The sequence below is a fragment of the Xiphophorus maculatus genome, chromosome 18 (assembly GCF_002775205.1).
Source record: "Xiphophorus maculatus strain JP 163 A chromosome 18, X_maculatus-5.0-male, whole genome shotgun sequence".
In the NCBI taxonomy this organism is placed as follows: domain Eukaryota; kingdom Metazoa; phylum Chordata; class Actinopteri; order Cyprinodontiformes; family Poeciliidae; genus Xiphophorus; species Xiphophorus maculatus.
The window spans coordinates 16,684,859-16,707,775 of record NC_036460.1 but is presented as its reverse complement, the minus strand read 5'-3'; the positions used below and the strand labels follow the sequence as shown (position 1 = coordinate 16,707,775).

General features: G+C 37.0%; 1 protein-coding gene across 1 annotated transcript; it reads left to right on the top strand.

Annotated features, from left to right (window-relative positions):
- The first annotated feature begins 1,359 nt into the window (after positions 1 to 1,359).
- Positions 1,360 to 2,181, top strand: LOC111612028. Its single transcript, XM_023351707.1, has 2 exons — positions 1,360 to 1,584; positions 1,725 to 2,181. Exons 1-2 carry the CDS (start codon positions 1,421 to 1,423, stop codon positions 2,179 to 2,181), a joined length of 621 nt encoding a protein of 206 aa, XP_023207475.1. The 5' UTR covers positions 1,360 to 1,420.
- The last annotated feature ends 20,736 nt before the right edge of the window (positions 2,182 to 22,917 follow it).

Below are 22,917 nucleotides of genomic sequence, written 5' to 3'. Positions count from 1 at the left end.
GAGAACATTTCATCCCATTCTTTAATGAATGAAGGTGTCATCCACTTCATCTCACTGAAACTCTAAAAGACATTCTCATATATGTTTGTGCTTGAATCCGTATATGTCTGCAATAGACTGTGCTTATATAAGTATGCTTTGCCAGAGGTTGAGTACATAACTCATGCAAACCATCATGGGTTGTAGATAAAGTGGTTATTGACCCTGCTGACTCCACATCTCCTTTAGTTCATCGGCTTGATTTTTGAAAGCTCTTATGGGTGGGACATAGTGGGAATTAATGGTGATTTATTAACAACCATAGCCAGCTTAGAGAGAGCTCATCTTTTTGGTCTTATGACAGAGCTGTTTCACAAAGGAAGCTGCTGGCATAATGATCCACCTAGCGACAAAAAACAAAGTACAAAAAGCTAATTTGGAACTGAAAACATAAGTAAATATATCAAAGAGGAGTATCATGGTCATAATATGGGTGACCTACCAGGTGTGACAGTGTGCTATAAATTTCTAGATATAAATTTGGCCTTAAGAAAAAAGGAGTTTCTTGCAACACTCGGGCAGTTTGAACCCAAGTCTTGCACCTTGAGAAACTAAAACAGAGGAAATGAGGCTGAGGGCTGTTCAGGACCACCAGACCTGCTACCTAGTACAAAACAACAAAGACCATTGTTGGTCCATGAGGAAAATGCCCCTTACCAATACATTGCTAAGTTAAGACCTCGGGCAATAGAAATGCAGAAAGGAAGTGAAGGAATATTCAAGGAAATGTATTCCCCTGCTTAATATTTACACATACCGACTGAAGAAGCAGCTGGTATAAAATTAATAAATATGATTTAACTACATTTTTTTATGAGTACACATCCAATGAGTCTGTCCAGGAAGAAGCTCCAACATTCATCCAGTTATTGTTTGCTGGATTCCTGGAAAATAAGAATTTCCTCAAAATAAAATGCCTTTTAATGAAATTCAAAGAGCTGACAAGGCCCTTAACCCGATTCGGGCTACCAGATCGCCGGCGATCTGAGATGCATACATATTTTTCAAATGCCGGTAGAATTCGAACCACGTAAGGTAGAGCAATTTTTTTTTTTGCATATTAAACTGTAAGAATTGCGCTTCCTTTTCCGACCCTAAACATCCCCCCCGAGTTGCTGTGCGCGCGCAGACGAGTTCACAGATTTATAGTAAAAAGGATGGGTCCACAAACATGATGTGGCATCCATCCCTATATTTGTAGATCAGCTCGGGTCTGGCCAATCACTTCCTGTGTTGTTCTGACGTTGACAGAATGAAATACTACGAGATTTCATGAAATGTCACATGACTTCAGGTGAGATTTCATGAAAGTCATTTCCGTTTCCTGCACGTGCTATTTGGCTCTGCTCTTGCAAGGCAAACACCCAAAAAAAAAAAAATTATGGAAAGACACGGAGTAAGAAGATTTTACTCTGCGTCCGAAGTCTTGGAGCTCGTCACCGCTCAAGATGGCCAAAATGAGGAGAGGTATTCTTCAGACCCTGATACTGCAGACACTGATGAGGAAGAGGACTTCATCGAAGGGATCGATAAACTTCATGATATGTAAGTGGGCTCTTTTTCGCTCATATATATATATATATGTAAAAAATATATAATTTTTTATTTTTTTATTTTTTTTTTACGTAACACAGAACGTGTGATTGAAAACTCTAACTAATCTGTAATGTTACGTCTGTGTGAAGTACTGGCAATATCGTGGAGGAGAAAGATGGCGATCTGAATGAGGATGATGAAGAGGACAATAACGGTGTGGTGGCAGGTGCAAGTAGAGGAAGAAAAAGAAGTCGGGAGGGTCCAGCTAGTAAAAGGAGAGGCAAAAGGTCAGAAACTCATGTGGACACTCAAGTCAAGTGGAAAACAGAGAAGGAGACTGATCATTTGCTGCACCCCCCACTCCATTTCCGTCCAAAGAGGACACCAGGTGTTCAGCTGCCCCTTTCCAATACTGAGATTCCGTCACCTTCAGAGCTATTCAAATTATTTTTTGACCAGGCTACCATAAAGACATTATGTGAAAACACTAACAAAAATGCAGCCAAAAATTTAGCTGCTGGAAAAAAATTTCGTTGGACTGATGTCACAGCTAATGAAATGTATGCATATATTGGACTTACTCAATTTGTGTATTCACTCATGTGAATACACAAAGACTGACACACTTTCATTTAAATGTTTGTATTTTATTGTTGATGTACAATGTGCAATGTATCTTCTGCACTTCTTTTTTCTGATTGCACTGATAAAAGCATTTTTTTTATTTTCCCTCGTTTTATTGTTTTTAGAAAATTGGCTGTAACTTTGAAACGAAGCTTTGAAAAAACTCCAAATAAATTGTGTTTGGTTTAGAAGGCTTGTGTGCAACTTTTTTGTATTGGGAACTTTGGTAAATAAAGTTAGGAAACTCTTCATATTTACAAAAATATGTCAAAAAAATTATAAACGGATGGAGTTCTTGTTATTGTTTTGCAAATTTTCTATTTTTAATCAGTTATTATTGATAAATGGCATACAAACTTGGAAAGGAGGACTTATAAGGATTTTATAGATGTAAAGAACATTGGAGTGCTCCTAATAATGACTCTGCAGCATCCAAAAATGTAAAAAGATGCTCATGCGGACTTTTATAATGGTAGTCCTACAAGGGTTAAGCTTTTCTCTCTAGCATTGCTCAAGAGCTTGTAACTTCAAAAAGTATTATTTTACCACCGACATCATCTCCCCAAGATTTGTGTGTACTTGACAGATCAAGAAGGAAATGGAGTATACTGAGAAAGGGTTGTTTTCACACATTTGATTCCTCTAGATACCATTCACACAAGGGATCAAACACAAGCTAAAGTGATTTTCTCCAGAGCCGTGTCCTTCACAGATCATCCCCATTCAAAAAGAGCCATGTGTGACCCTCTCGAGGTTTCATCTTTCAGACAGTAAACAGTGACATGTAAAAGATTATTTTAAAGCTGCAGCACAGAGAACCGGTGCTATGCATAATACTGTTAGAGTGGACATTATTTAGATTGCAGGCTGGCTGAACATGTTTAATTACAAGATCAAAGTGAGGATCCCTAAGTTGAACAATGACACACACTACATGTCTCATTTACAATTTTCACTTTGAGTTTATATAAATATTGATAAGTGTAAGGAGGTTACACTGCTTGGAGGTTTTCCCCTCATGTCCTCAATAATTTCAATAGAAGTCTTCATTAATATTTGGAAGGGAACCTATGATGCAAAATTTACTTTTTGCAAATTTTGGACATCCACTTGGTTTGATACCACTTCTAGAAACTTTCCCAGTGGTGAAAAAAGAGCAGTCAGTCATTGTCTGGCAATATGTTTTTTAAGTGTCTGGAAAATGAGCCATTTAAAAAACAACACCATTATTAAGTTACAATTGGCTGGCACAGCTTTCCACCTAGCAATCCCAGCCTGTCACTTAGCAACCGAATTGGAGCTACTCTAACTTAATAATTGGAAGATGAGCGTGTTTGGTCAGCTGGTTTTTCCACTGTATGTGTTCTGTATGGGCTGCTGGGAAAGGCAGGTGTTTTGTTGTTGACTTACTAGAAGTAAACAGCAACCACTGCTGCGTCCTCGATGACTGTGGAGAAAAATCCGCTTCTTTAGCTTATGGGTTGAACTTGGAGTCAAAGACGTACAGTCATACAATTGCACACCTGTTTGCAGCCATTTTCACGTGTAAGTGAGAATGTAAACAGTGAGTTGGAGGAAGCAGCGAGCTTAAAGCTTATTTGCATAAAAGTGACATAGCCCTATTACAGCTCAATCCTAAATATGATTATTTAATAAGCAGAACTGAGCAAGTTAAATCTCATTATCTGAGAAGGATTTTGTGCGATAATGTGATGAATATGTTTTGTAAGGTCCACAGTGCTATCCTAACTTGTTTAAAAAGAAAACACAACTTATGGGGTATGGTAGCAGTATAGTGGGTCCCCCATATACTAGAAGTGAGCAGATCAATCCAAAGTATCCCTTAACTCAATACCAAATTTGTATCAGTATCAGATTAGGGCTGTCAACATTAACATATCAACTCATGCAATTTATCAGAAAATTTTAACACGTTAATCTTACATAATGCATTTTGAGAGGCTACATTACCTGCTTTCTGCTGCAATAAAACAAATAATTGCTTGGATATTAATCGGTTGGACTGCTGCAGAAAGAGGGCCTTCCCTAGTGCAAAATTCAGCAAGAATCACAACTGTGTGCAAATTTATATTTCAAGCTTACCAGTGATTAATCACAGCACCATAGTGTGATTAATCTGACTAAATGTTTTAATCGATTGATAGCAGTATATTGGATCACAACTAGCGTGGTAAGATTGATACTTTAAATTCAGATTCTCTCAGGAGGCAAATGAACTGTGGTCACTGCAGAAAGTACTTCATACTTTTAACACTGTAAATGACAAGGCAACTGAAGCATCATTACGTAGCTAAAGCAGGTAAACCCAACAATATCAGTGAAACGGCAACAACAAAACTTTTACTGAAATAAGAACAATAATTGCAGTAGGGATGGGAGAGAGTGGGGGCGTGCAGTTGTCCATTTGCTCCCAGAGGGGGTAGCTAGCTCTCCCATGTTTTGAAAGCCCCTGGTCTAGAGCCCAGATGTAGTTGTGATAATTTTTCACCACTTTTCCCCTTCTTCTTTCCTTCCCCAAGGAGTGGATGACTGGGTACAGTGTGACCTGCTAACCAGCACTGTAGTGATTGGTTGACTGAAAAGACAAACAAACAAAAAAGGGAAACATTTTTTTGGCAAGAACTGCTCCTTTTCCTAAATCCTCCCTTCCTTGTCCATAATGAGGCGAGAGGGAGTGTAGAACAAAGGCATAAGCATCCCTTTGTTGGGATTAGGTGAAAAAAGGAAAGCCTCTTGTCTTTGAGGCACTGGGCACAGGTTTCTCCATCTAATTTAATAACATCTTTGTGTCTAAGAGATTGTGGCATTTTTTTCAGTGCATGTTTGTTTTTAAAGTGCAAAGCAAACATGTCAAGTATTCTTTTCATGTTGATATGTTGATATCCTCTGGCAGCAGATAAAGTGATTTTGAAGAATCCAATCTGACCTGTGAAATGGACAGTAAATGCTTTGAAGGCACTTATTTTTCAAAAGATCCCTTTATGTTACCGTATGCATGTGTTTATTTGTGATAACGTGTCGAAAAAAATTAATAGACGTGCAATATTATTTGGTTTGATTGGATTTGAAATGGCTGTTGATTTCAGTTTATTTTCTAAGCTTTCAATGAAAAAAAAAATCGCTCAGCATGGAGATTTTCTCTCAATCCGCAGTTACGAAGCAGTGTGCCACAAAATAGATAGCTCTCTTAAATGGAGATGAGGTATGAATATGTTACAAGTCATTTTATAATTAACAGTGAAGTTTTGTTTCTCTATTTACATATCTTGCATAGCAGACTTATTCACCAAACATCTATTTGCAAAAATATTTTTGTAATGCATAATTGGGAAGTGAAACTAAAAAAGGCATATGCTTTTTATTTTTAAAAAAACAAAACGATAAAATACAAAAATGTATTCAGCTCACTTTGTTTTTTGCCACATACAGTGAAGTTAACCACTGCAATATCAGTTAGCACCAAAGGTTTAAATGAACCTTAGCAGCTTCTTCTGATTCCTTATGGACAGGGTGGTGACAAATTGTGACAAAGAGAGTTAAAGTGCCTGGAAAAGGTATATATACTGCTTTAGTTTTTTTAGCATGTTGACAAGCTACAACCACAAAGCAAACACCAGATCCAAACACACATTTACACTTGCACACCAATGCATATAACCCAAAAGGTTGAGTTTTATCTACAGGTTCAACCTGTCTACTTTCATGCCAGATGAAACCCTGATTTATCAGTTAATCAAGTCAACCCAGCAATTAAGATGCATTAAATATGTATTTTTTGTAGAGTAAACATTCCCCCAGCATATGGAACAACCAGATTTTTCCATATAGTAAACATAATTTGACTAATCAGACTAGATTGCACGCACATTTGGTCTTGCGTGTGCACGTCTACACGAGTAAAAAAAAACAAAACTTGTGGGGTCTAAATGACTCGTCTCTTAAGATCACAGGAGGGTGCAAATGATTGCACAAGAAATTATGGCAGTTTTGAGGTGAACCTTCATATTAATTTTAAGATATTGTTTTAGGTTTATTTCCTTTGTCATTTCCTGATGTGTCTATTCTGAGTCTATTCTACAAATTTATTCAAACTTTTACCACCTTCCGAATAAACAAAAAAGAAAATGTTTTAAGGTGCCTTAAAAAAAGAAATTTGTTTTGTACCACTTAGTTGATTTTGTCCCTAAGCTTGCCTTTGACCAATGAAGGAAATTTCTTCTTCTTTTTGTGTCTGGTTAATTTATTATCCCAGGCACTATGATTTCGTTTTATGCTGTTACTTGATGTGTAATTGTTTGCTTAGTCATGTAATATGGAACAAATTATGTTTGCCAAGAAAGAAAGTAACTGTACAAGTATTATCACAAACTTAAACATGAGCAAGACAGTAAACAGTGAGCTGTGCATTAAATCCAGAAACTTGAGTAGATGTTTGGAAATTCTGAAAATCGGACACATTGAATGAGTTTTCCTCTCAAGCCTATAAGCTTGTGGAGCTCTGGGACATGAATGTGTTATGACACTCTCTGCAGACATGTAAATTTAAACAGGAGCTCTCATGGGAGGAAGAAAACATACTTAAGTTGCGATTTTCACTTCTTCATGTACTCCAAGACATGAAGAGCAACTGCCTTGACACACTCACTCATAGCCACACAGACCAAGACATTTACACAATCTTGCAAAAGCCAAGCTTGCATTATGCATCCCTGCATTTTCTGAATACTGAATGGATAGTCTTGAATTTGTCATACTGCTGTATGCATTACTTTAACACGCTGTCAAACTTGGACCTTCCTACATCTTATTCCAAGTTGTTGTTTTTTTTCTTTGGTTTATTTTCGATGGCGTGAAAAGACACCGTCACAAATTTCTTTGTTGTTGTTGTTCATCTTTTTTTGTCAAGGCATTATTAATTACTTTCCAGGTCTATGATGACATATTTAGTGGCAGACTTGCACAGAAATTGTACTCAAGAAAAAGCAGCATTATCTCATTAAAGTTACAGTGCAATACAACTAGTCCTAAAAGTATATTTTTTCAAAAACTCACTCAAGCAATGTAATGTTGTACTTCTAATTCCTTAACCTAAGTATTCAATACACTTAAAAAGTGGAAAAAAGTGCTATAACAGCTGCACCTTTTCTCAGACAATGTAAACATTTTGATCTGCAGACTAAAACAGATGGTGCACATTCTGATGTTTCACAAAGTTGGAAACACAGAGTTAAATATGTTCTGTCACCCCTTTTAGAACCGAGGTTCATTTGAGAGTACTCCTCTGTTCTGATTTTTCATATGTTAGCAGCTGCAGCAGGTGGTCCGTCCACCGTCTCTTCAGATCACAAGGGCAGAAAATCTGCTCTGCTCTCATTATCAACCCAAATTCAATTATGTAATAAGAGGTCTCAGCTCCTATGAAGCTGAATGGAATTGATCTTGATAAGGAGCAGAGACCCGTGAAATCTGCAGGGTCTATGACCCACAGACCAAGTAATAAGAAAAACTGAGAAGATAGATGAGACTGCCATGATGAGCAGAGCCCTACTGTGTGAGAGAGTGGGTGAAAATTACACTTAAGTCTAAAGTTTGCTTTCATATTCATGACTAAAGGTGCACTTTTGCTTGAGTCTATCTGTGTGTGTAAGACACTTCTTAGTTAAAATATGGATTTGCTGTTATTAGAACAGAGAGCAAACTGAAGACAAACACATATCCTAACACGCCTCTGTGTGTCTTCTGACTGAGCCTCCCATGCCACCCAGGGGTCTTTACTTGTCCAAAGCACTGTACTTTCATGTCAATTTACCATTTCACAGTGGATATGCAATGCTCTGTTCCATTCACACGATAAAAAAAGTTTTAGAGTAAAAACTTCTGGAAATTGACAGAATCACTGACCTCAATATTTTGCTAATCTTGTTAAATTTTAAATAATTACGATAAATTAATAATAAATGTCCTATAAAGATAAAGCTGATCTTTGCTTTACACATCTTAAATTTATTTATGGACATGGAATAAATTTCATGCTCAGTATTTGTTTCCACTGTCAGTCCTGTACTGTGTTACAAAACTCTCCAAACAATCAGAAAATAGTCAGGATTCCACTAATTTTCATGCAAGATGATTAAAGTTGACATTTTACCCATCTTGGCAATTAGCAAATAGGTTAGGTTTGCATTACTAATAAGCACCAATCTCTGTGTGTTTCTCTAGAGTTAGCAGACCTTGGCACCAACTGTGGGATTTCAGAAAGATTGCCAACATTTTCTAATTCAACATGATTCATCACAAACAGATTTGGACTCTTCAAAAATGATAAAACATAACATTCAGCTTCTTATTATCTGCTGATCTATAACTCCCTATTGTGACAGCTTGAATAAACAGAAGACATGCTGCCATAGAAAATAATCATCACATCTCTACATCTCTCTGATAACATAGTCTTCTTCAATCAAACAACTTTCATAATCTCATTTCATTAATAACGGACTACAGGACTCTGGACAGCTTAACAGATGTTACGTTGATCTGTGTCGTGTTTCCCCCACAGCTCTATACCACTGTAAGTAAAAACCACAACTACTCATTTCAAGCTGGCCCTAACTGATGTGTTATGCTCATGCTAAGCCACCGTAAAAGCTTAAACATTACCTCGGCGGTCCGGAGCTGCAGGGAAACACTTATTGATGGAGAAAAGATGATCAACTTAACACTGGCACTTTTCACCGAAATTGTAACTTACGATTTTTGCGGGATCTTGCAAAAGTAAGGTTGGATCCTTTTTTTCCTCCCTGTCCCTTGAGGATTTCAGTCATAAACAACATGGCTTGGTGGCTGCATTATTAAGCATGTTTTAAATATCAAAAAGATTTCTCTAAACTTCAAATTTACTTTAACATCCGTCAAAGAGAATTTATGTTAGGATACAGATAAACCTACACATTATTTTGAAAAGATAAGGTTGTCAAAGCATTTGTACATATGGACATTGTAACGCTGTTTTTGGGTGCACAGGTCTGACTGCACTATTTTGCTTTAATAATCAGTTTGTACTTTAATTTGATCAGAAATAGGAATCACATGGAGTCATGATTAAGGTGAATGATTTAGACTGAAACAGATATAGTATCTGCTATTTAGAGATCTCTACTACAGCAATAGACTGCTATTTATTACTAATGGTAGTAATACTACTACTAATAATAATAATAATAATAACAATAATACATAAATTGGCTCAAGAGATGGAGAAAGAATAAATAAATAAATAAATAAATAAATAAATAATTAAATGTCAGTGACACTTCAAAACCCAATACAAGTCAATCATGTTTCACAGAGTCCTAAGATAGTCCAAGAACAAGGGGGTAAATAATTGTTGTTTTTTTCCCCTTTAGTGTTCCTGAGGTCAGAGTTTGACTCAGTTCCCTGTGTATAGAGTGTGGTACAGTTTCCTACCACCAGGTGGTGTGAGGGTAGCTCGCCATCTTCAGTCAGGCGAAAACAATGGGGGAGGGGGGAACCCTGACCTAAAAGGCCAGAAAACACACATTAAGTCCATATATACATATATAGTCATATATTAGCTAAATAGAAAAGAAATACATACTTTCTATGCGTGATAGCTGATTCTAACTTCATTATATAAAAATGAAAAAGGAAACAAAAATTGCTTTTCAAAAGTGCACTTCATAATTCCAGCTCAAATGTGTTCAATAAAGGAATTGGTTAGAAATAACAACAACAAATAAATCAAATCAATCAAACTTGCAAATCTGATTGATCAAAGTAGCTACAAACAAAATTATCTTTGGTACCAGACTCCATTGCTGCACCAGCATGAAATTCAACAACTAACAAAACAATCATAAAAATGATCAGATCTAGGATTGGAGGAAATGCCTTTAAATATTAAAGTTATTGCCTTTAATTCGGCTTATTTACTGTAGTTTTACATTCAGTCATTAATCGAATAAGTGAATTGAATTGACCTGAACGACTGACAGTCGAGCTAGTAGCTAATGCTAACTGGCGGTAGCGCCAGAAATAACGCTCTACTTTATGCTTCAATATGATATTGACTCACCGTCGAGTAGTGAATTGTTTGAGGAGGTTGATGCGATGTTAACCAGAGGGAAGCCATGCCAGCTGTCAACCTGATCACAACGTGGTGAGAACCACAGCGGGAGGGAAATAACATTAGCTATTGTTGCAGGTACAGCATCTGTCAGATCTTAGTTAATAACATAACTTACCACCGATGATCAAGTTTCATGTATTAGTCGAGTCAGATTTGGAGGTTTCAGGTTGTTTTACGAACAACACCCGCCAACAGCCACAATGAGCAGCAGCATTTGGAAAAACCCGGAAATACACAGGAGGATCCTGGAACTTAAAGGGAAGGTGGTTTGGTCGTGGCGGTCACGTGGGTTGCAATATGGTAATAATTGTGTTCCTTAAAATTGTTAAATTATGTAATTTACATTTATCTCATTGACAGTGGGTTAAATGAGCCTATTTTTCTCTCCTCCATGCTATTCTGCTCAAACTAGAGACCAATTGAATTTTAAGACAAGAGCAATCAAATCTGAGTTATGGCTGCAACATCAAACAATATTTTTCTGTTCAATATTTCCTTTCTTAATTTTGCCCCATGGTTTCGATTAATACATTACTTTCTGTCTAGACTAGTTCGATTGTCTGCCAAATTTACCTTTTTAACTGACTGTCTTTTTATTTTGCACATTTGTATTCTGCATCTTAAAGACATTCTAAAAAGTTCCATCTAATCCTCATGTTTTCACCTTTGTCCATAGCTGTCATAATGGATGCAGTATTCAACTTACTGGCCCAAGGGAGTCAGTTGCACAATCTATCTGTTATGCTGACCTGTGTTTGCCACCCTCCCTATTACAGTCGAAGTAATATTGAATGTACTTTGTTTCTTAGAATTGACTTTACCTTTGTGGGTTCATTAAATGTCTTTGCTGGATGCACTTTGGGAAGTCAATTCTTAGAAAGACTGGTGAGCAGTACCAGGATGTGTAGCAGTCATTCTCATGATGAGTGCTGATAATTATCCATTACCAATTATCTCTCGGCTGGTCAATAGTGATGAGGCATAGACATTAGAGTGAAGGATTGTGAGTGCATTATAATTATATAGGGAATTACATAGGACCATACTGTTGTATTAAGCAAGAGAAAGTGGAAAGAAATATCCAATGTAACTTCGGGGTTTGGTGTCATAAACTTCATCATAACGGGAGAGTTGTGCAACTAGATCTTCAACAAAGTAGGAAAAAAGATGGTGGGGAAAAAGTGGCATTAAAATGAGAATTTAAACATGTAAATCACAATATTTTGCATGGGAGAAAGTAGAATCACAAGGAATGGAAATAATAAATTGACAGTTACAGCTTTGATTTTAAAACTAATCCATTAGGAGTCAGAAAAATAAATTTATTACACCAGAACTGCACCAGCTCTGCAAACACCACTGCACCACCACTAATAGTGCTGGTGTAGTAATACTACTATTAGTAGCTATAGTACTATTGTAGGACTGATATCATAAAGTAATCTATAGGCCTGCAGTAATCCATCTGATCGTATGACAGAATGCTGCTACCTCAGAACCTTGTAGAAATCACAGAGAGCAGACAGATAACCGACTTCAAGAAATTCAGACACTTGGATCTTATCTGTGTTCTGCATTCATGGGAAGGAAATAGAGAGGGAAGAGATCTTAAAGTTTCTTGGTGTGCACATCTTGCCTGACCTCAACCTCACACATCTCCCACCAGGTGGAGGAAGACACAGAGGATTTACTTCCATGGGAAGTTCAAACACATTGACCTTTTTGCATCACCTGCTGACATAGATCCACCAGGAAGGAATAGCGAGTGTTTGTCTTATTGCTTGATACAGTGATTCACAAACTGCCTGGCAGAGAATAAGGAGCTTATTGGAGTTATGAAAGTGGAAGAATGTTCCACATGGTTTTTGTAGAACAATAATTAAATGGGGAAAGCATGCATGCATCCAGGTTTCCTCCTAAATTAAACAATGTCATACCAAAAATTGCTTACGTATTTTGTTAACAAAGAAGAAAAATAATAATCTACGACATTTCTTACTTCTTACTTACCACAGTAAAATTAGTAATAAAATTATTACTCATATTACATTTGGAGTTAGTAATTGTTGCATTACTACTAATAATGGAAAACATAAAGAAGGAATGAAAAACAGAAATATATTGTTGTTCATTCATCAGGTTGAATGAACAACCTAACTTCATATATTTTGCTTTGTCATTTAGATTAATAATATAATTAACAATTGTTCCAAGAGATGTAGATGGAGCAATAAAAAGATTTAAACATGGACTCATAGCTAGAATAATTTTGTCCTCCTCTATCTCAGAGGACCGCAAATAGGAACTCAGAAGCACAGTACTATCAGTAGATTCAGCAGAATTTAGAGCAACAGAAAGGGCCTGGTTTCTACACAAGGTTAGTTAACCATCTGGTGTCTGCCTCATGAAACCGCTCCTCCTTAAAGCTCCTCCTGATTGCTCTTGATGATGTTAAAATGGGGATCAAAATTGCCCATCATGCCCTGCAGAAGAGGAAGGTAAGGGAGACAACACACATTCACACCCACTCTCCTGCACACAATCTCCCTTCTTTCTTTTTAAAATTTTCATGACCGCATGTTCCTTTTTTTCAAGGTTTTATTGGCTCTAGTGGCCTTTATTTGATAGTGAATTGACAGGAAATTAGGTAATGAGAGAAGGGGGAGGAGATTCAGCAAAGGTCACCAGGCCAGGAATCGAACCTGTGATGGCCGCGTCGAAGTCTAAGGCCTCCATATGTGGGTTGTGCTTAACCACTGCGCCACCACAACACATTCTGCATGTTCCTTTTGCCATAAAACTATATTTCTCCAAACCTTTAATTACCGGTTGCTCATCAAAAATAAAGAGCAATAGAGCAATCAACTTTTCATGTCCATTTTGACAGGTGATCCACCGTTAAGTAACAGTTGTGATTGGAAACATATAATAATTTACAAAGGTCTGGACTTTGCTGCTCCTCCTCAATCTGACTCGCCCTACATGAGAAACAAACAAAACAAATGTACTCATATTAAGGACTGACTTTGAACAACGCTGCACCACTCCTGGCTGCACAGGGAGAAAGGAAACATTAGAAGTACATTTATCTGAGTCTTCATTACTGCTGAAATGTATGCCATGCACTGCTTTATATTTAATAGTGACAAATATAGCAATTTCTCCATTGCTCTGTTGGGACATGCACATATATCAACAGAAAAATTATGTCCATGCACAGGAAGTTTATAGTCTTCATACTGCCAGCTGAGTTTCACTTGCACGATAAATGTTCTAATTTAAAGGTTAAGTTTGATTCACACCTTCATTTAATGAATAATAAATTATGTAGCAGATCATTTTCATTCATAAATAATCACACTAAATAAAATTATAGAGGAGGGACCATACATTTCTCTGAACCTTTGTCATTCACGTTTAGTGGTGAAATAATTTTAAAGTGTGTGTCGTTTGAACTGGAAATTTTATCAATAGTCTGGAGTCCAACATGTAGTACTTAAATATGCTGATGTAAGCATTACAAAAAGATATGTTCATGGCACATTGTTGATGTCTCAACTGACATCTCTTTTTTCTCAACTTTAATGCATATCAAAACCTTAATCTAATTTTACATAACATGAAGATAAAAATATTGAAAATATTTAGTTATTAAATATCAACCTGCAACTTAGTCAATGAGTCCAACATAGTTTAAAATGCAAAACTTGATGTTAACACCAGAAGTTTGCATACATTTTTTTTTCTCTGAATTTCTCTTGTCTGCCACCACCTGTTTTGGAGGAGAACTGCTGGTTGCCGTGCTCTGTTGCTGAGTTTCCTCCGGATGGGAACAACTTGGCACTTGGCATGAGTAGCAGTGGTGCTGGCTCTGGCCCTGCTGGCCCACATCCCATTTCTCAAACTGCTTCATTTCCATCAGTTTTGAGAAACATTTTAACTTAAACTGTCACATTCACTGACCTGTGTGCAGGTTGCTTGTTTGGCTGTGAGGTTTCTCTCCAGGGTGTGACGGCTAGGTGGAGCCTGCGCAACTTCATGTCATCACTCTCTGTAAGGAAGTTGCATATAGTAAAGCCGACTCCCTCAGACAGATGCCAGGTCATAATGTTATCAAGTGGTAATCAGGCCTTGGTCTCCACCTTATGTTGTGCTCCAGTTGTCCTGGCGCTAATTCCTTGTTTCTCTCCCCAGAAAGCTGACAGTTTCCTCCCTGGGGCGATCAAGCTAAGGCTCGCTATCGCCTCCATGACCTCTTTGTCTGTAGCAGTGCTCATTCACCTGGATCCTATTCATGCAGCATTCCTGGTAATATGCACACTTACCTGTCTGTCCACTGCTCACCTGCCAGTCCACCCTCCAACGAGTCCTGCGATTGCCCATCCTGGCTGAGAAAATCAGAATAGATCTGCACAGTCTGCTTAACTGCAGCGCCAAGCATCTGTCAAGTTCCTGCCAACCTCGGATCAATGGTGCGACCATCTCCTCTCGCATCTTCTGTTTATGCCGCACACATCCTTCCCTGAGAACCAGGTATGAGAATCTCCACTGCACATTTCATTCCTGTGAAAATCAATCTGTTAAATTTTCCGCCTGTTTAGTTGTGGCTAAATAGATGGAACAGTCACGACAAATACAGGTTATATGTAGTGCTGGGAATGCGGCAGGAGGCGACTGAGGCTTCTGGGAATACGGAATGATTTGGTCTTTTAACAAAAACTACAAGTGCTGAAAGGCCTTTCTGATGTTTATCCTCTAAAACCTTTTTGGAAATGAATGATGATCACATCCAAAAAGATAAAAATCAATGGAAAAAAAATTCTTTTTCAGTATGTGAAGTAACAAATAATATATTTTTAAGGCTAGTGAGTAGCATTTGTGCTTTAGTTATTTGTTACACATTCACACCTACTATGTTGATTTGAACTATGGCTTGTTTCTTTGAAAAGTCTAGTTTGTTTGGCAAGGTGTGAATGTCAGGAGAAATAGCTCGCGGTCACAGGTCAAAGAAGGTCGAGTTTAAAGTTCTGACAGAAATAGACGAAAGAACATTACAGCTGCTGGTAAGTATTTACAAGAACAATTAAGTTTTTAAGTTAAATAACAGAAATTGGGGTTGTGAGATTCATCTGTGCAGTAGAGTGATGCTGCACAAAGCTGAGGAAACTTAATAATAATGTCTTAAAAATCTCTATTTTGTTTTACAAAGTGCACTGTCACAGCAGACTCGGATGGGCAAAATGTGGAAACCCCAATCGAACCGAGTCCCCAAATGTACCAGATATACTAGACAATTATATGCTTTTTTTTTTAATCTATTAACAAGTTTGCAATATTTTGCTGATTGCAATGCTCTACCATTATGGATACAACAACAGATCAAAATGTGCAGTTTAACCCTCCACAAAAACATTTGTCCACATTTTAACAACTTGTCCTTTCCTACCCAAATTGCAATGTCAGATGAAAAGGCGACAGTCATTATGGAAAAAGCAGAGTTTAACCATTTGGATTAATTAATTTGTTTTATGGTATTAGTTAAATTAGCATTAAACATATCTGTCAAAAATAAGTTATGTTTATTGCAAATAGGATTAAATTTGCGTATGCATGAATCAACTCCTGATTCATACTACATTCTCAGTATAGCTGTTTGTTAATTAATTAATCTTAATTAATTAAATGTTAGGGGAATAAAATATGTCAAAATATGTAAATATACTGTACATAGAAACAATTTCACAGGCCATCCTCACCCAGACATAATAATAATAATAATAATAATAATAATAATAATAATAATAATAATAATAATAATAATAATAATAATAATAATAATAATAATAATAATAATAAACTCTGTCTATGTTTTCTGACCACTTATACAAATCTTTGTTTTTATTTTCTCAAATCTTGAAAATTAGCACAATATTCAGACTTAAAATTGATTGGGTCCTTAACAGATTTTGAAACTAACTACAAGTGCATATAAAATAAATTTGATTTGACAGTCATTATTTATGAAACAAATACTTTTTCCCCCCTGAATTTTCCCTTGTTTTACAAGATGCACTTCTCTAATTTTCTTCACAAGGAGATCACCATTCTAATATCTGAAGTGCTAATCCTCTCTTCAACTAACTTCCTTTTCTGAGAGGTCAACACATAACCAGCTCTCCTAAAAGTGCTGAGATCTGCAAAGTATCACCCATCTCAGTATTAATACAGAATCTATTTAGCTGGCTTACTGGAGGAGACTCGCCTGTATTTCTTACAGCCTACGTCTGAATGTCTCATCCCTATACCCTCCATGAACAAACAGTAGAAGTTTGTGTGGTAAACACATCGGTTATTTGAACATTTTTCTGTATCTGTCTAGTCACTTTTTATCCTATTTATGCTCTTGCAGTTTTTCTGGGCCACAAAATGTCCAAAATGTCCATTCATTTCTCTACACCAGTCAAATGAAATGGCACAATTTATTTTTAATATACTTTTTTTGGTTAAATTACAACAGCCAACCCATATATGTGCATCGGCTCACCAGTACGTCTGACTGCCAGTCCACCCCTGAATGGGAGCATTTCACAAGGTAGAAAGATGTAAAAACAATGCCAAGTATATAGAGAGAACTGGACTGAGGCTGGGGGCATTTCCTGACTGGCTAGAAACAATTATCTGGTGATGAGTGTTGGGAAGCTTTTTGCAGATATCCTGCACGGTCACAAGCAGATGAGCTGCAGCTTTGCCAGGAACCATGCCAGGGAGTAGAAGGCCAAGCTGCAGAAGCCAAACAGAGGTAGACAAGCTGACAAAGATGTACAGACACAAAACAGAAAGAGACAGAAATTCATGAAGAAAGAAGCACACCTACTGCCAGCATGAACTGTCATACAGAGGCAGATTGGACTCAGTATCTGAGGATACAAAAGGCCAAAAATATTTGAAAGACACATCTAACAATAATATAAAAAACGTGGAAGTTGCAGACATTACCAAAATCCTCACATAGGACCTATCCCCTATAGCAGGTGAAAATATCAGGATGCACAGAGCGATGGAGTTCCACATTCAAAATGGAGAGGATGACTTTCTGTTTTAGAATCCAACAGAAAGTCTTTTTTGAAAAGATGGGAGGGTTGGATTGAGTGCACAAAACATGTGAGAGTAAATTGAGTGTAATAGATGACCACTTTATTCTATTACTTGTCTGGGCCTAGAGTAAAGTTACTTTATGGAAGACACACCCAAGTGTTTATCATTTTGATTCTATTGAACAGAAATACTTATTAATAAATTATTTTTAGGTTGTTCTGATTTACTGCCAGCTGTTATTATATGGCATTTTAATACATAACCAAACTGTGAAATCTCCATCCATCCGTTCGTCCATTATCTGACATGCTTATCCTTGCAGGGTCACCAGGGGTGCTAGTGCCTATCTTCAGTGGCCAACAGCTGGTGAATTCTCCAGTGATTCTTAATTTTTACCAAATACATTCTTTAAGTTATAAGATTTTGCTTAAACAAATCCAGAGTAAATACGATAGTAAATATAAAAATAGGTCTGGTATGCAAAACGTGACAAAATAATGATGTCATCATTTTCTTTTTCAGCATACTGTATAGCAAACTATACAATAGAACAATGCAGGAAAATGCACACATGCACATACTTGTATAAATGCAGATATACACTAAGAACAAACGTGGATTGACACAGACTAGCAAAAGAGATGTTTAAGCACCGTATTGAAACACTGAGCTAATGAGGCAGAGTGAATAGTGAATAGTCACAAAAATATTTCAAGGTAGATTTTTTTTTTTCTTCAAATCCTGTGGAACGTTATTAGTGTACTGCTTAAGAGCTAGTATTGAGCAATTTACAGATAAAACAAAGTATTCCTTTATGTGAATCCCATGCAGGATCACACTTTTTTAGAACATTGAAGTGAAAAAACAGAAATAGTACATCAGAAATGTTTTGGGTTTTTTATCCAGACTTTTTACATTTAGAAAAAAATAATAATAAAAAATAAATGTAGAATAATCATTGTTCTTAAATGCACAGCTCAGAGTGACAGAAAAAAATGGTGCTCTTGGCAAAATGCTGCAAAGGGAGAAAATTACACTAAAGTACAGGCTGAGTGAAGTGGCGGCTGGGAATGGATGGAAAGAGCCATAGGCAGAGAGAGGAGGGGATAGAAAGCTAAAGAAAGCATTATTTATGCGGGGAAACCAGATAAGTTGAATAGACAATGAAGAAAACAGGTCAGTAATGCATGGGAATAGGATAGAGGGGCTTAACAGGAGTCGTGTGTTGCATTGATTACCTCCATCTATCATTTGCTACAGTCACCACACCTAGAGCAAACATAGAAATCACAAAAAAGATGAGATTGCAAACTGCTTGGCTTCTTACTTATGAGAAACATCATTGCATAAAAATCCAACAGTAAGTTATATTATGCTACTTGTGTATTTCTCTTTAAATCTAAAGACAATTTGATGCTCGCAGATGTGATGTAATAGGTCTAATACAGGAAAAAAAAAACTGGAATAGACATGTTCAATTTGCCAAACTCACTTTCACAGCTCAAAAGGACCCTGAAATCATTTATGAAAATCATATGCAGCAGGCAGGCTAACATGAATCAAGTCTTCAAAGAAGCACACTTAGGGCCTAAAGGTTTGCAGGTACAAAAACAGGTGCCAACTTGCTCTACAAACAACACCTACACAGGATTACGTCATGAATATGCAAAATATATGCTGATCAACAGAAAGCTGTGTTTGCGTCTATATTTAGTATGTTTGAAAAGAAGGTATAAACTGGCATGCAAAGAAAGTCTGTGGTCACTGTGGCGAGCAGGAGGCATAGATATAATGACAGAAGACACTGCTTGGCAAATATTTGTAACATTTAGAGAATATAAAATAAAAATAATAAAAAAAAAAGATTAGAAATATCCTCCAGCATTGCCGATTCTGAGGTGCAGGATTATTGAATAATTCCAGCTTTCCATCACTTCATGGCAGCACACTGTTATGTCTTGATCCTGTGAATGAGTCTGTCTATAAAGCCCAGAAAAAGTGACGCAAATGATCTTTATCTGCTGCATGTTCCACAAACTTAAATATTGTGTCACGTTACTTAACAAAAGGAGTTGAGGGGACAATCAGGGTAAAACAAATAAAAGGAGCCCCTTTCGCTCCTTTTCTCAAAGTTCCTCTACAGGCTCGTCTGAAACTCATTCTTGTAGCAAATTACTATGAGCAAGTTACAACTGCATGTGGTCATTTAAATCCTCTTCCTCACCTGTCACTAAATAGCTGTCTGTGTTTGTATTCATGTGTGTCAAAGACAAAGCCGCACAAAAAATTGACTTTGTTTAGATTTTTCTGACTCTGTAAAATACATTTAGAGAATATAAAATAAAAATAATAAAAAAAAGTACCCTCCCTGTACCCTCATAAGTGAACTGATGTTGATGTTGATAAGTTGGTGGTGGTCATGTTCCTGCCAACTCTTCTGCAGAACTAGCCCAGTCTTTGAGTGTGCTGCAAAGGCTTAACAAGGGTCCTCCACTTAGTTAAGAGAGGTATAGTCAGTGAGCGGTCTGTTGCCCAGCGACTTGAAGCCTCTATTAAGATGTGTGCCCAAGTATTTGCTGTTGTTTGATGGTGCATGTGTGTTCAATGAGTCATAAGTGCCAGGACAAAATTAAACCACACAGACCAGACTCATAAAGAATTCAAAGAGACATGAGCTAATGCAAGGCAATGGCATATGCATACACACACAAAGACACAGAGGAACATTCATACACAGACATTTTGAACCATAAACAGACCCGTAGCCCGAGGCTACCTTGGAAGGGTTGTTAAATGCAATCTTATTGAAGTATTTTTTCCTGTTTAATTTGGGTGGTCAGAGAGCAGACACAGTTTAATTGGGTTTTGGAAGGGCAGAATGAGGACGTGACAACTAACAGTTTAAGACTGTGACTTTGCCTCCTGGTCTTAGCCTGGGATTATTCTTTTTCTTTTTTACATTAGGGAGATTGAAAAGAAAATGTTTTGCTCATATTTTAGAAAAAAGTAAAACACTACTACAAAAAGAAAAGAAAAAAGAACAAGATGTTCTCACCTCCCTGAACCTAAACAGACAGGATGGCAATCTGTCAGATAATGGAAAAGAAGTCCAGTATATTTATGGATGAACTGCTGAAATTAACCTTTAGGAAAACTATCAGTCATACATTCCACAGTCTGGTCTTTATTAAAAGTCTAGCAGGAAGACAGTCCCCGTTGAAAGATAGTTACTGCAGTTTGCCACTGGCCAAGGAGGGACACAACAAATATGCAGATGAAGAGTGCACTCTAGTCAGGTGAGACCAAAATAAAACTTTTTGGCCTATGTGTCAACAAACTATGTGTGGCAGAAACATTCTGAAAACACAAGTCCCAAATGGTAATGGCATGGCAGCATCACACAGTGGAGCATGCTTTGCTTTAGCAGGACATCACCACGGTCACTGATGACGGGAAGATGCATCCATCCATTTATCTATTCCCTGTACCCGCTTGTCCTTGCAATGTTGCTTGTGGGCTGGTGTCCTATCATTCATTAGGTGTTAGGCAGAGTAAACCCTGGATACATTGCCAGCCCATTACATGGCAACACAGAGACACATAGGAGAAATAACAAAGCATGCACACACACACACACACCCACCCACGCCCACACACACACCCCACACGCCAGCACACTTAAGGACAATACAGACAGACCCAATGGTCATGTTTTGGGACCTGTGGGAGATAATCCATGCATGCAAACTCAGATAGACCTTTTAAACATTGATGGGAATTTGAAAATTTGTGTATGTTTGATTTGTAGTAGGGCATTTACACTTAAGGAATGTGTAAGTAGTACTTTATATTATGTGTTGTTTTCTCTTGGTAAAATGTCTTAAATAGAAATTTATCATCATTATACTTGCGATTAAGCAAATCGATGCCCCTCGGGGTTAAAATGTTAACACAGCAGTGACATACTTTGGACAATTAAACTTATCATTATTCGTGTTACATTGCAAAATAAATTAGCTTGTAAAATTAGAAAAGTAATTTTGTGTGTATGGTATTTTTCCACAAGCTCTGGGGTCCTGACTTTTACAGAGATGCTCTGCAGAATTTGTATAGAACATGAATGTGTGCAGCATTAATTCCACAGTTGTCGCAGTGGTTTTCCAGTCAGTTCCCCAGTAAATCTCTGGTAGATCATGGAGTCAGATAATTTGTGAAAGTAGCAGTTAGTCTTCTGGGGCGTGCACTATGTGTTAGAGAGTAAGTGTTTAAATCGACTCTTTTGCAAATAGTCAGCAAAAATAAAAATAAAAATTAGCACATTCCCCAGAAAATATTAGGTGTTAATGCCCGGAGAAAAGGCTTTTGTCAGTGTGAAAACATTTGGGTGTATCTGCTTTTATATGGGTGTGGACTATAAGGAAGAATGGTCAGCTGTCCATTAGCAAAAGTCAATTTGTAATGCACAATGTTTCTTTGGTGTTTAACTTGTTCTTGACTCACAGTAACTATATGGAAGTGAAGACTTAGGCATTTGGACAACAATCTGTGGATCTCAGTTTAATTGCTTTTACAGAAGCACACAGTAGTGCACAAAATTATAAATTGGAGTTAATTTATAATTTATAATTCCTCCCTGCCTAGATAGAAAAATGTGGCTTGAGTTAGCATGGATGTTGTTTTCAGATGTCTCTCCAACATTGGGAATTTGGCAGAAGAGAACCAAAGTTTTAGAAATGCTTAACTTTGACATTGAAACACTAAAGAAACAGTACCAGTTAGGAAATTTAAAAAAAGAGCATGGTAATAAAATTTTCTCTGAATCATAAGATTTTCTCACATTCCTCTTTGGATGTTGGAGAACATAGTTTGATTAATGACATTAGCCAAATTTTCATTGGCTCCTAGAATGAGATATTTGTGCGCTTTCAACATCTTGATTACATTTTTATCCATCAAAACAAAGAGCATTACTTCTGTAAAAAATCTGCATTTTTTTCTGAGTCTTACATTTCTTCTCCACCTTAGGGAAAATAGAGCATCTTTAACAAACCAGTAGTGAGGTTAACAAAGCAGTCACTGTTCATTTTTAAATATTGCAGCTAAGACATCCTAAATGCAAAAACAACACTCCAGGTTTCTGACATGAACAAACTGCATCTGCTCTGAGAAACCCAGCCGCAACATCACTTGGTTTCGTTATTGGGATTGTGCAACATTACAGCAAGAAGCGTTGGTAAATTATTTAGTCAATAATAGTAAATAATGCCAATTATTTAAATGAATTATAATCATAAAATCCTATTTACTATACATTAACATTTTTAAAACCTCTGAAAGATTGATTTAAGATATTTTAATTCAAATTAAGACCTTATTTTTAGATTAATTCAATGCCTACTAAGACTTTTTAAGGGAATCCTGCTCGACTTGTCCATGTGTCCGACAACGCTCCA

Excerpts from the sequence above, each read along its gene's own strand:
- LOC111612028 (XM_023351707.1), top strand. The coding sequence starts at position 1,421 with ATGGAAAGACACGGAGTAAGAAGATTTTACTCTGCGTCCGAAGTCTTG. Across the intron at positions 1,585-1,724 it reads ATCGATAAACTTCATGATAT|TACTGGCAATATCGTGGAGG; the intron begins GTAAGTGGGCTC and ends GTCTGTGTGAAG.